The 14217-nt window shown below is 42.1% G+C and overlaps 3 protein-coding genes across 10 annotated transcripts in view; all 3 read right to left on the bottom strand.

Moving 5' to 3' along the window:
• Nucleotides 1-832: 832 nt before the first annotated feature.
• Nucleotides 833-2576, bottom strand: LOC310661345 (phospholipase A and acyltransferase 2-like; the record flags this gene model as incomplete). Its single annotated transcript, XM_083407193.1, has 3 exons — nucleotides 833-919; nucleotides 1541-1809; nucleotides 2429-2576. Coding segments are annotated over 3 exons (504 nt in total), but the record flags the coding sequence as incomplete, so codon positions are not given.
• Nucleotides 2577-2674: 98 nt separating this feature from the next.
• On the bottom strand, nucleotides 2675-12663 carry LOC310661346 (phospholipase A and acyltransferase 2-like; the record flags this gene model as incomplete). The annotated part of the gene is made up of 4 exons (XM_083407194.1): nucleotides 12229-12663; nucleotides 11693-11775; nucleotides 3659-3800; nucleotides 2675-3039 (listed from the first exon to the last, which is right to left on the bottom strand). Exons 2-4 carry the CDS (start codon nucleotides 11699-11701, stop codon nucleotides 2675-2677), a joined length of 516 nt encoding a protein of 171 aa, XP_083263320.1. The 5' UTR covers nucleotides 11702-11775; nucleotides 12229-12663.
• The window catches only part of LOC310660455 (phospholipase A and acyltransferase 3-like), a 32575-nt gene continuing 22446 nt past the window's right edge, over nucleotides 4089-14217 (bottom strand). For 6 of the 8 annotated variants that reach the window (XR_014503363.1, XR_014503364.1, XR_014503365.1 and 3 more), the window contains one exon: nucleotides 13918-14149. Coding sequence is in view for 3 of the 8 variants with exons in the window: in XM_083405235.1 (XP_083261361.1) it covers nucleotides 14051-14149 (99 nt within the window). In the remaining 5 variants the exon portion in view is untranslated. Of the gene's footprint in view, nucleotides 4270-6655; nucleotides 6743-13917; nucleotides 14150-14217 lie in introns of those variants that run through there. The other 2 variants (XR_014503361.1, XR_014503362.1) reach the window with 2 other exon arrangements.

The following is a 14217-nucleotide window of genomic DNA, read 5'->3' on the forward strand; positions in this document are numbered from 1 at the left end:
ATGGAAGGGCTGGACTTGACTCCATGCCAGGTGTGAGAGCTTTAAAAAACCGCTCACCCACTTTATTAAGCCGCATTGATGCAATGATGTGTCAGGAGATGAGTAGTTTTGGCTTCCTCAGGTTACCTCAGGCGAAATGGACCAATGGTCTGACACAATATATGGCGGCCTTCTGGGTTATGTTCACTCTGAAGAATTGGAGAACCACAGAGTTGTTTGTCTATGATATTAATATTGCACAGTTTGAAGTGACTAGAAGCATAAGAACTGACAGAAGAAGAAGAAGAAGAAGAAGAAGAAGAAGAAGAAGAGGTCAACTCCCTTCAAAATGGAGATCTGCAACTCAGTATGACTGTACCAATGAATTCACAAGCTACACTGTTGTGGAATTTTTTATAAAGGCATGTATTGATTTTTAACAACCAAGGCCTGCAGCGAAACTTTGTACGTGTCAAGCCTGGCCTGAAACAAGATGGCGGCATCCTCCATTCCAAATACAGAAGTTGACCAGACTTCAAGTAAGTTGAACCTTACCTCAACGTTGATCAGTGTCCTCTACCACATCTAGAGGCAGCAGGGAGAAATTTGATCCAATTCACATTCAAATTCTTAACTAATCTGCATATACAAAACAATGCACAAACTGAAACAGAGCCATCCTTCACACCAAAGGATAAAGAGAGAAAACCTAAATCTTGATTGATTTGATGATTTTATTTTTATTCAATAACTCTTGTTCTTTTATAATGGGATCTTCTTAGAAGCCAACCTAGGATTGTCCTCCAACAGTCTTTTAGATTGTTCACACATCTCATCATATATTGAACACTGACTAATGGCGTTTACCGATGAGCACAGTTACCAAGCTTGCACCCATGAGCATAGCAGCAGCGACTGTCCTCCAGAGACCGACTTCCACCTGCAAAAAATAAGAGGTTTAAGCATTTTTATTCACAGCGACCGATGGTCCTTCATTTCTCACAACAGAGTTGATATGAAACATTGCTTTAAATGTTTCTTTTGGAGACAGAAAATAGCCAGATTGAAACTCTCAGATTCCAAGACAATTAACTCTGGGTTTAAAATATGCTTTAAAAATTAACTCCATGTAACAGAACATGCTTTGGTGCAAAAAATCTGAGTTCTGTGGTTATAGTTTGAAAAATATTAAAGGAATACAGACCCAACATTTTTCATCAGGCTACAAGCCTGTCATTAATTTGGAAACCTGAGTTGGGAGTTTGTAATCTTCTCATTTGTCACTTCAGACAATTTGAATGTATGAACTCAAGATATTTTAAAATTATGATATCTTTTATTTATTTATTTATTTGTTCTGGTTTGCATACTCCGTTGAAGTAAATGTTCCGTTCTGGTACCCATCTTTGTAAATGGGGGTTAGAAATTAAATCCACATAAAAATAAAGTAAATTACTTGCTTCTTAATCTCAGTTCATTTTTCCAGGATCAGGAGTTTAGAAAAAATTTCAATATCACAGCACAGATTCCCATTACGAAAACGTGCATGAATGCTACATACCTGTCTACTGTCAAATTGGCCATATCGTAGTATGGCGGCAAAATGTTCACAGTTCATCATGAGCACGTCGTAGTCTATCTCCATCCCAGCACAATTGTTTGCAATGCTAATTATTTCGTTTACAGGCCTGGCTTTATATTTTCTGTCCTTCTCGTTGTTGACCTTCCAGTTGTCTTTTCCCACCACTTTTGAAAGTTGTTCTTTCTTCACCATTGCCTTTTTTGTGTTGGCAGACAGGGGAATAGAGGGAGAATTTCCTATACCCCCATCTCAAGACAGAGAGAAAAGAAACTCAGAAACAGTGACCATTAGGCCTGGATTCCCTGCATTTCATCAACAACATTGTCTTCAAGAAGACATCAGTTGTTGTTTTGACAAATACTATTATTTTTTTAAAAATTGTTAGTCACTCTTATCTTGCCCAAAGCAACACAAAACAACTTACAACCAACCAGAATGCAATATCTTGGCTACAAAGCAGTCCTCTAATAGGCTGACAAGAATGGCAGGTACAGTGGTACCTCGTTCTGGAGGTCTGTTCTTAACCTGAAACTGTTCTTAACCTGAAGCAGCACTTTAGCTAATGGGGCCTCCTGCTGCTGCCGCACTGCCGGAGCACGATTTCTGTTCTCATCCTGAAGCAAAGTTCTTAACCTGAAGCACAATTTCTGGGTTAGCGGAGTCTGTAAACTGAAGCATATGTAACCCGAGGTACCACTGTATCAGGACATAGATCTTCCAGCAACAATTAGTCCCTTAGCCAGTGGTGGGGAACCTCCCCCCCCCCCCCAGGGCTGTGTTTCTTCAGGGGTAATCTGCCAATGTTCTCTATCTTACTCTTCCCTCTCATAAAATCACCCTTTCTAGGAAATAATGAGAAGCTCTTACCTGCAGAAGTCAGGTGGACCACATATCCATCGCCTACGTAGATAGCCCAGTGTTGGTAACCAATTCGAGAGATCTCAATCTGGTCTCCAGGCTTTGGTCTCTGCCAGAGGTAAGTGGGCCTATGTATTGCGTCGTAAAACAGCTGTGAAGTTTATTCAGAAGTAAGTCCAACTAGGTTCAATGAAACACACTCCCAAATACATAGTATCACAGCCACGGAGGCAGCCTTTTCTTTTATACTGTAGCTCAGGGATGGAGAATTTGTGGCCTTTCTGATGTTGCTGGACCACAACTCCCATAACCCAGATTCCCATTACGAAAACGTGCATGAATGCTACATACCTGTCTACTGTCAAATTGGCCATATCGTAGTATGGTGGCAAAATGTTCACAGTTCATCGTGAGCACGTCGTAGTCTATCTCCATCCCAACACAATTGTTTGCAATGCTAATTATTTCATTTACAGGCCTGACGTTATATTTTCTGTCCTTCTCGTTGTTGACCTTCCAGTTGTCTTTTCCCACCACTTTTGAAAGTTGTTCTTTCTTCACCATTGCCTTTTTTGTGTTGGCAGACAGGGGAATAGAGGGAGAATTTCCTATACCCCCATCTCAAGACAGAGAGAGAAAAGAAACTCAGAAACAGTGACCATTAGGCCTGGATTCCCTGCATTTCATCAACAACATTGTCTTCAAGAAGACATCAGTTGTTGTTTTGACAAATACTATTATTTTTTTAAAAATTGTTAGTCACTCTTATCTTGCCCAAGGCAACACAAAACAACTTACAACCAACCAGAATGCAATATCTTGGCTACAAAGCAGTCCTCTAATAGGCTGACAAGAATGGCAGGTACAGTGGTACCTCGTTCCGGAGGTCTGTTCTTAACCTGAAACTGTTCTTAACCTGAAGCAGCACTTTAGCTAATGGGGCCTCCTGCTGCTGCCGCACTGCCGGAGCACGATTTCTGTTCTCATCCTGAAGCAAAGTTCTTAACCTGAAGCACAATTTCTGGGTTAGCGGAGTCTGTAAACTGAAGCATATGTAACCCGAGGTACCACTGTATCAGGACATAGATCTTCCAGCAACAATTAGTCCCTTACCCAGTGGTGGGGAACCTCCCCCCCCCCAAGGGCTGTGTTTCTTCAGGGGTAATCTGCCAATGTTCTCTATCTTACTCTTCCCTCTCATAAAATCACCCTTTCTAGGAAATAATGAGAAGCTCTTACCTGCAGAAGTCAGGTGGACCACATATCCATCGCCTACGTAGATAGCCCAGTGTTGGTAACCAATTCGAGAGATCTCAATCTGGTCTCCAGGCTTTGGTCTCTGCCAGAGGTAAGTGGGCCTATGTATTGCGTCGTAAAACAGCTGTGAAGTTTATTCAGAAGTAAGTCCAACTAGGTTCAATGAAACACACTCCCAAATACATAGTATCACAGCCATGGAGGCAGCCTTTTCTTTTATACTGTAGCTCAGGGATGGAGAATTTGTGGCCTTTCTGATGTTGCTGGACCACAACTCCCATAACCCAGATTCCCATTACAAAAACGTGCATGAATGCTACATACCTGTCTACTGTCAAATTGGCCATATCGTAGTATGGCGGCAAAATGTTCACAGTTCATCGTGAGCACATTGTACTCTATTTCCATCCCAACACAATTGTTTGCAGTGCTAATTATTTCGTTTACAGGCCTGGCTTTATATTTTCTGTCCTTCTCGTTGTTGACCTTCCAGTTGTCTTTTCCCACCACTTTTGAAAGTTGTTCTTTCTTCACCATTGCCTTTTTTGTGTTGGCAGACAGGGGAATAGAGGGAGAATTTCCTATACCCCCATCTCAAGACAGAGAGAGAAAAGAAACTCAGAAACAGTGACCATTAGGCCTGGATTCCCTGCATTTCATCAACAACATTGTCTTCAAGAAGACATCAGTTGTTGTTTTGACAAATACTATTATTTTTTAAAAAATTGTTAGTCACTCTTATCTTGCCCAAGGCAACACAAAACAACTTACAACCAACCAGAATGCAATATCTTGGCTACAAAGCAGTCCTCTAATATTTTTTTTTAAAAGAAATATTTATTAAAGGTTTTATAGTTACAAAAAAAGAAAAGAAAAAGACAGTAAAAAAAAATAGGAAACAATACATCAAAAATAAAAGAAAAAAACAATACATCAACACAACAAGAAAAAACAAAAACATATCCATTTTCCATATCTTTATCTTTCATTGACTTATTTCCCCGACCTCCTCCCACCTCCCATTTTTGTATTCCAGTTAATAATTAAATCAGCAAATCCTTTCCGTCTTTCACTGCTTTCTATCGTTTAGTTGTCTTAATTTATTTTAACCTTATCTTACCATCAAAATCTTAAAATTTATCTATACTTAAATCCTTATCATATTTCTACTAAAGTCATATAATTTCATTCCACCATTTCCCAACATTCCTTAATTATGCTATATTACTCTGAATAAAATTTTTAAAATTTTCCCAATCTTCTTCCACCGTCTCTTCTCCCTGGTCTCGGATTTTGTCAGTCTTTCCTATCAGTTCCATATAGTCCATCAGCCTGGTACTCTTCTATCCGAGGCTCTTAACTCTTCTCCCTGTCCTATCTGCAGATTTCTTTTGATGCCAAAGATTAAGTCCCAAAGGGTTTCCATCTTAGCAGCTCCTTGATTCCCTCTCGGTAAGTTTGCCCATACTCCATATTCGAAGCTGTAGTCCAAAAGATGTTCCAGGACATACTCCAAAGACCCTTTGAGGCTAAAGGACTCCGCATCTCCAATCTCTCCCTCAGTGCCTCCCTCCACAGGGAAATCTGCCCATCTTCCCTTCTTCGGTCCAAGCGGGGTACCGTCTCTCCAAATCTGACTCTCAAGCCCCATCACCTCTGAATTCAGCTTATGTCCATCAAATTGTTTCTGTGGGGCCAAAACCTCCACTTGAGTTTCTTGAGATACAGAAGCAGTTTGTTCCATCATCTTCTCCAGAGCTTGCCATTTCAAAATGGGTTCCTGAGTCACATCCCGAGTAGTTCCTGTAAAAATGTTCACTTTCTGTTCCAAATCAGTTATATTTTGTCCCAAATTGTCAATTTTCTTTACCGTCAAGTCCGTCTTCTCATGTAGTTCCAACAGAGCATTTATTTTGTAAAAAGCATTCACTAGAACTTCTTGTTTTGCCCTTCTTATCCAAGGTCTTATCCAAGGTCACTTATTTCACACAGTCCTTAGTTCTTAGTGGAAAGTTCCACTTCGCTGTTGCAACAGTTTCAAAAGCTCCCTCTATAGGTAACAGTGGTACCTCGGGTTAAGTACGTAATTCGTTCCGGAGGTCTGTTCTTAACCTGAAACTGTTCTTAACCTGAAGCAGCACTTTAGCTAATGGGGCCTCCTGCTGCTGCCGCGCCGCCGGAGCACGATTTCTGTTCTCATCCTGAAGCAAAGTTCTTAACCTGAAGCACATTTCTGGGTTAGCGGAGTCTGTAAACTGAAGCGTATGTAACCCGAGGTACCACTGTATCAGGACATAGATCTTCCAGCAACAATTAGTTCCTTAGCCAGTGGTGGGGAACTTCCCCCCCCCCCCCAAGGGCTGTGTTTCTTCAGGGGTAATCTGCCAGTGTTCTCTATCTTATTCTTCCCTCTCATAAAATCACCCTTTCCAGGAAATAATGAGAAGCTCTTACCTGCAGAAGTCAGGTGGACCACATATCCATTGCCTACGTAGATAGCCCAGTGTTGGTAACCAATTCGAGAGATCTCAATCTGGTCTCCAGGCTTTGGGCTCTGTGAGAAGAAAGTGAGCCCATGTTTTCCTTGGCTAAACAGCGGTGCAAGTTTACTCAGAAGTAAGTCCCTCTAGGTTCAATGAAACATACTCCCAAATACATAGGATCACAGCCACAGAGGCAGACTTTTCTTTTATACTGTAGCTAAGGGATGGAGAATTTGTGGCCTTTCTGATGTTGCTGGACCACAACTCCCATAACCCAGATTCCCATTACGAAAACGTGCATGAATGCTACATACCGGTCTACTGTCAAATTGGCCATATCGTAGTATGGTGGCAAAATCTTCACAGTTCATTGTGACCACATTGTGCTCTATCTCCATTCCAACATATTTGTTTGCAGTGCTAATTATTTCGTTTACAGGCCTGGCTTTATATTTTCTGTCCTTCTCGTTGTTGACCTTCCAGTTGTCTTTTCCCACCACTTTTGAAAGTTGTTCTTTCTTCACCATTGCCTTTTTTGTGTTGGCAGACAGGGGAATACAGGGAGAATTTCCTATACCCTCATCTCAAGATAGAGAGAGAAAAGAAACTCAGAAACAGTGACCATTAGGCCTGGATTCCCTGCATTTCATCAACAACATTGTCTTCAAGAAGACATCAGTTGTTGTTTTGACAAATACTATTATTTTTTAAAAAATTGTTAGTCACTCTTATCTTGCCCAAGGCAACACAAAACAACTTACAACCAACCAGAATGCAATATCTTGGCTACAAGAATTGCAAGTACAGTGGTACCTCGGGTTAAGTACGTAATACGTTCCGGGGGTCTGTTCTTAACCTGAAACTGTTCTTAACCTGAAGCAGCACTTTAGCTAATGGGGCCTCCTGCTGCTGCCGCGCCGCCGGAGCACGATTTCTGTTCTCATCCTGAAGCAAAGTTCTTAACTTGAAGCACATTTCTGGGTTAGCGGAGTCTGTAAACTGAAGCGTATGTAACCCGAGGTACCACTGTATCAGGACATAGATCTTCCAGCAACAATTAGTCCCTTAGCCAGTGGTGGGGAACCTTCCCTCCCCCCCCCCAAGGGCTGTGTTTCTTCAGGGGTAATCTGCCAATGTTCTCTATCTTACTCTTCCCTCTCATAAAATCACCCTTTCCAGGAAATAATGAGAAGCTCTTACCTGCAGAAGTCAGGTGGACCACATCTCCATCGCCTACGTAGATAGCCCAGTGTTGGTAACCAATTCGAGAAATCTCAATCTGGTCCCCAGGCTTTGGGCTCTGCGAGAAGAAAGTGAGCCCATGTTTTCCTTGGCTAAACAGCTGTGCAAGTTTACTCAGAAGTAAGTCCCACTAGGTTCAATGAAACATACTCCCAAATACATAGGATCACAGCCACAGAAGCAGCCGTTTCTTTTATACTGTAGCTCAGGGATGGAGAATTTGTGGCCTTCCTGATGTTGCCAGACTACAACTCCCATAACCCCAGGACATTAACTATAGTTGCTAGAGTTGATGGGAATTCAAATCCAACCATGTCTAGAGGACAAATATTTATCCCAGACCTCACTCTGTGGCATCGTTATATTTTTATTGTATTTATCATTTTCAATTTTACAAATTTGCACAATAATATTAAGCCAAAATACAAACCATACTTTTTCCAATGACTTCCCTTCTTCCCCGTCCATGGTTCATTTTATTAAACCTTTACTGCTGCTAGCAGTATCCTGTTTGAAAGCATGCCAGTGCAAGCAGATAAATAGGTACCGCTGCGATGGGAAGGTCCACAAGACAGCTTTCTGGATCATGTGGCCAGCATGACTAAACTGGTTCTGGCACAATGGAGCACCGTGACACAAACCAGAGCACATGGAAATGCTGCTTACCTTCCTGCTGCAGCAGTGCCTATTTATCTATTTGTGCTGGCGTGCTTTCAGAGTGCTAGGTTGGCAGAAACTGGGACAGGCCAACGGGAGCTCACAGGGATTTGAACTGCTGACCTTCCAATCAGCAAGCCAAAGAGGCTCAGTGGTTTAGTCCACAGCGCCAACTGCTCCACTATGAGAACAGGATGCTGGACTAGGTTGATGGGCCATTGCCTGATCTAGCAGGTTATTCTCATGTTCTTTACGTCTGGAAAAAGAGCCACATAATCTCCTGCCCCATCCAACACATGCTGCAAGGCCAGATGAAAATCCCCTTTCACTGACGAAATCCCCCTATCCTTAGCTCTTTCCTGCTCTTAAGGTCTGCTTTCCTTTCTTCCCAGCTCTAGTGTCCAGCAGTTTACTGGTTTTTAAAGAAGAAATGTTTATTGGTTTTATAACGAGCCAAAGGTAGAAACAAAAATCAGTTCAACTATTGCACAATAAAATAAAGTATAAAAATGAAAATCAAGCAAACTTAAAGAAAAAGATTTAAGTCAAGAAAACTTACATAAAATTTCAGGCATATAAACAGTACAGAGCTCTCTTTTAGCAAGAAATCACTTAGTATCCATGGCTTGCACGAGCCTCGCTCTCTTCCCGCACCCCACTTCAGACAATTTGAATGCGTGAACTCAAGTTATTTTTAAAAGTTATGATATCCATTTATTTCTGTTCTGGTTTGCAGTCCTTCAATATACTCCAAGTAAAGATGGCGTTGTTAGTGGTAGCATCGGTGTGAGCAGTCGTGCGGTTTTTATTATTTTTATTAGTCTTTTATTAGCTTTTATTAGTTTTTTTACATCTATCATTTGGCAGCTTTTCCTCAACTATTATATTCACATAAAAATAAAGTAAATTAACTGCTTCTTAATCTCACCTAATTTTCCAGGATCAAGAGTTTAGAAAGAATTTCAATATCACAGCACAGATTCCCATTACGAAAACGTCCATGAATGCTACATACCTGTCTACTTTCAAATTTGCCATATCGTAGTTTGGCAACAAAATGTTCACAGTTCATCTTGAGCACGTCGTAGTCTCTCTCAGTCCCAACATATTCATTTGCAGTGTTAATTATTTCGCTTACAGGCCTGGCTTTATATTTACTGTCCTTCTCGTTGTTGACCATCCAACTGCTTATCCCCACTACTTCTGAAAGCTTTTCTTTATTCACCAATGCCTTTTTTGTGTTGGCAGACAGGGGAATAGAGGGAGAATTTCCTCTTCTCCCATCTCAAGAACAGAGAGAGAAAAGAAACTCAGAAACAGTGACCATTAGGCCTAGATTCCCTGCATTTCATCAACAACATTGTCTTCAAGAAAATATCAGTTGTTGTTGTTGTTGTTTTGACAAATACTATTTTTTATTATTATTGTTAGTGACTCTTATCTTGCCCAAGGCAACCCAAAACAACTTACAACCAACCAGAATGCAATCTCTTGGCTACAAAGCAGTCCTCTAACTGGCTTACAACAATTCCAAGTATCAGGACATAGAACTTCCAGCAACAATTAGTCCCTAAGCCAGTGGTGGGGAACCTCCTCCCCCCCCCCAAGGGCTGTGCTTCTTCAGGGGTAATCTGCCAATGTTCTCTATCTTATTCTTCCCTCTCATAAAACCATCCTTTCTAGGAAATAATGAGAAGCTCTTACCTGCAGAAGTCAGGTGGACCACAAATCCATCGCCTACATAGATAGCCCAGTGGTGGTAACCATTTTGATAAATCTCAATCTGGTCTCCAGGCTTTGGCCTCTGCAAGAAGAAAGTGAGCCCATGTTTTCCTTGGCTAAACAGCTGTGCAAGTTTACTCAGAAGTAAGTCCCACTAGGTTCAATGAAACACTCTCCCAAATACATAGGATCACAGCCACAGAGGCAGCCTTTTCTTTTATATTGTAGCTCAGGGATGGAGAACTTGTGGCCTTTCTGATGTTGCTGGACCACAACTCCCATAACCCCAGGACATCTTAGCTATAGTTGCTAGGGTTGATGGGAGTTGGAATCCAACCATGTCTAGAGGACAAATTTTTATCCCAGACCTCACTCTGTAGCATCGTTATCTTTTTTATTGTATTTATCATTTTCAATTTTACAAATTTGCACAATAATATTAAGTCAAAATACAAACCATACTTTTTCCATTGACTTCCCTTCTCCCTTGTCCATGGTTCATTTTATTAAACCTTTACTGCTGCTAGCAGTATCCTGTTTGAAAGCATGCCAGTGCAAGCAGATAAATAGGTACCGCTGTGATGGGAAGGTCCACAAGACAGCTTTCTGGATCATGTGGCCAGCATGACTAAACTGGTTCTGGCACAATGGAGCACCGTGACACAAACCAGAGCACATGGAAATGCTGCTTACCTTCCTGCTGCAGCAGTGCCTATTTATCTATTTGTGCTGGCGTGCTTTCAGAGTGCTAGGTTGGCAGAAACTGGGACAGGCCAACGGGAGCTCACAGGGATTTGAACTGCTGACCTTCCAATCAGCAAGCCCAAGAGGCTCAGTGGTTTAGTCCACAGCGCCACCTGCTCCACTATGAGAACAGGATGCTGGACTAGGTTGATGGGCCATTGCCTGATCTAGCAGGCTATTCTCATGTTCTTTACGTCTGGAAAAAGAGCCACATAATCTCCTGCCCCATCCAACACATGCTGCAAGGCCAGATGAAAATCCCCTTTCACTGACGAAATCCCCCTATCCTTAGCTCTTTCCTGCTCTTAAGGTCTGCTTTCCTTTCTTCCCAGCTCTAGTGTCCAGCAGTTTACTGGTTTTTAAAGAAGAAATGTTTATTGGTTTTATAACGAGCCAAAGGTAGAAACAAAAATCAGTTCAACTATTGCACAATAAAATAAAGTATAAAAATGAAAATCAAGCAAACTTAAAGAAAAAGATTTAAGTCAAGAAAACTTACATAAAATTGCAGGCATATAAACAGCACAGAGCCCAGCGCTTTACTGAGTTGCTGCTCTTATCGTGGATTTCATTACAAGCTCTCTTTTTGCAAGAAATCGAAACTTAGTATCCATGGCTTGCAGGAGCCTCGTTCTCTTCCCCCACCCCACAAGTAGATGAATTTTTCAACCATTGGACCCTGTGATTATTCATCGCAGTTTTTGTAAGTCAGACTTGCAAGGCAGGGGGAAGGAGCTAAAGCAGAGCTCTCCAAACTTTTCACGCTAGTGACACACTTTTTATACACGCAGCATTTTGTGACACAGTAATTCAGTTTCACTAGCAAACCGGAGGTTAAACTATCCCCTTTCCAGCCCGGGAGGAGGGCAGGCAGCATTCATGTGAAAACACTGACACACTGTAGCCGACACACGAATGTGTCGCAACATGCAGTTTGGAAAGCTCTGAGCTAGAGACAAAACTATCCTAAGCATTCTTACACAGAAGTTAGTCTCACTGTGTTCAACGTACGTTGGCTTGCAGCAGAGATAGCAGTATAAGGCAGACAGCAAGTCAAGTGGCAATTCTTCCTTTGAAAAAACAGTCAAAGGTAAGACAATCAAAGGGAAGGTATTTTGGACTGGGTGGGGATCAATAGCCAATGTCCCCAATGCAAAGAGGTACTTACCTGTGCCATAATGTTCTGCTCTCACCTCCTTTCAGTCCTCAGATATTTATAGACCTTTTCCAGTTTCGTTTTCACTTTATAGCCTTAAAAAACAACCTGTTATTAGCAAGGCAACAGTTGTCATCAGTATAACATCTCCTGGCAACACTTGCCAGGATAGTTTTCCACATGCCAAAGAGGCCTAGAGCCCCCACCCAATATTCCAGCATTTTAAAGGTCATTGCTGGTTCCTTTCACTTCTAGAAGTGTAAGGAAAAGACCTCTACCCAATTGCACAACAAAAAGTAAAATAACCACTCATTTTTTCCTGTCCTTGTATTTTGCTAGGCTCCTTGTATTGATGTTCTGGCTGTTCTGCAATGGTTTCCTGCCCTGCAAGACCCGTTCACCACAATCTCTGTCTGAGGCAGGGGTAGCCAACATGCTGCTCTCTACATATTGTTGGACTCCATTGGCCATCACCATGGCCCATGTCTGCAGGGTCACAGGTTCCCCACCCCTCAAGCAGGTGATGCTTTTCCTTGGCATGGGCATACAGTTGATTGGGAAGACTTCCCCTTCACAACTGCTGCATCCTGTAAGCTGCAGCTATCCCTATCTTCCAGACAGTTTCTTTCTGATCCTTGTACTTGCTTTGACAACGAGTGTGTTTGTTTGTCTGTCTGTCGGTCTGTCTGTCACTCTCTCTCTCTCTCTCTCTCTCTGTGTGTGTGTGTGTCCCATTTCTCCAAGCATTGAGGAGTTCAGGGGCTCAGAATGCCTTCAGGTTCTGCTTGCATTGCAATGAAGTCACTGGACACTTATTGGCATTTTGTGATACAGGACTTGCATAGTTTTTTGGGTTGACTGTAGGTAAAGATTCACAGCATTAAACACCCTGGAAATCTTCCTAAGAGCTCCCAGGAAGCTCTTGGATCCTCAGCCTGATCTTGTTTCCAGAAGTTTAAGAAGTATGGAGAAGGACTTCTCATAAGAATTTACCCCCACCTGAAAAAATGGCCCTACCCATTTGTCACCCGCAAATGGGGCAATCAGGTTATTTTCAAAATGAAGAAATTCCATGTTCAGATGTCTTGGAGAACAAGGGGGGTGTTCATGATGAGTTTCGGCACTTCTTTTTCTAGAAAAATAGCACTGATTATTGATTATCTTCTTCTTCTTCTTCTTCTTCTTCTTCTTCTTCTTCTTTCGCTCCTCCTTGGCTTGGCACCTTGCGAGGGGGAACTGCCTGCACCACCTTAAACCCAGTGTAAAATGCTCCCCCAACACAGCCCCCCTGCAGATCTGGGCCCCCTCCCTGCCACTACCATTGTGCTCACACTGCTACCTTCACTCATGGCTGCACCCATGGCAGCGGTGGTACAGGTGGCTGTGGCCAGACTGGCAGCAGGGGGTGGGGCGGGCTTGGATCTGCTGCTTGAGGCAAATTGCTTTGCCTTGTCTCATGGGCTGGACTTGACTCCATGCCAGGTGTGAGAGCTTAAAAAAACCGCTCACCCACTTTATTAAGCCGCATTGATGCAATGATGTGTCAGGAGATGAGTCGTTTTGGCTACCTCAAGTTACCTCAGGCTAGATGGACCAATGGTCTCACACAATATATGGCGGCCTTCTGGGTTATGTTCACACTGAAGAATTGGACAATCACAGAGTTGTTTGTCTGTGGTATTAATATTGTGCAATTTGAAGCGACTGGAAGCATAAGAACTGACTCCTTTTGGAATAGATCATTGTCCAGACCCATTAAAATATCATTCAAACTTTTACTGGGAGAACTCTTAAAAGAAGAAAAAGAAGAAGAAGAAGAAGAAGAAGAAGAAGAAGAAGAAGTCAACTCCCTTCAAAATGGAGATCTGCAACTCAGTATGACTGTACCAATGAATTCACAAGCTACACTGTTGTGGAATTCTTTATACAGGCACGTATTGATTTTTAACAACCGAGGCCTGCAGCGAAATGTTGTACGTGTCAAGGGTGGCCTGAAACAAGATGGCGGCATCCTCCATTCCAAGTACAGAAGTTGACCAGACTTCAAGTAAGTTGAACTTTACTTCAACGTTGATCAGTGTCCTCTACCACATCTAGAGGCAGCAGGGAGAAATTTGATTCAATTCACATTCAAATTCTTAACTAATCTGCACTTTACAAAACAATGCACAAACTGAAACAGAGCCATCTTCCAAAATTCAGAGCAATGGAATAAAGACAGAAAACCTAAATCTTGATTGATTTGATGCTTTTATTTTTATTCAATAACTGTTGTTCTTTTATAATGGGATCTTCTTAGAAGCCAGCCTAGGATTGTCCTCCAACAGTCTTTTAGATTATTCACACGTCTCTTCATATATTGAACACTGACTAATGGCGTTTACCAATGATTGCAGCTGCTACCAAGCTTGCACCCGTGAGCACAGCTCCTAAAGTAGCAGCGAATGTCGCCCAGAGACCGTCTTCCACCTGCAAAAAATAAGAGGTTTAAGCATTTTTGTTCACAGTGACCGATGGTCCTTCATTTCTCACAACAG

Source organism: Podarcis tiliguerta (assembly GCF_965153285.1).
Source record: "Podarcis tiliguerta genome assembly, chromosome: 12".
Lineage (NCBI taxonomy): Eukaryota > Metazoa > Chordata > Lepidosauria > Squamata > Lacertidae > Podarcis > Podarcis tiliguerta.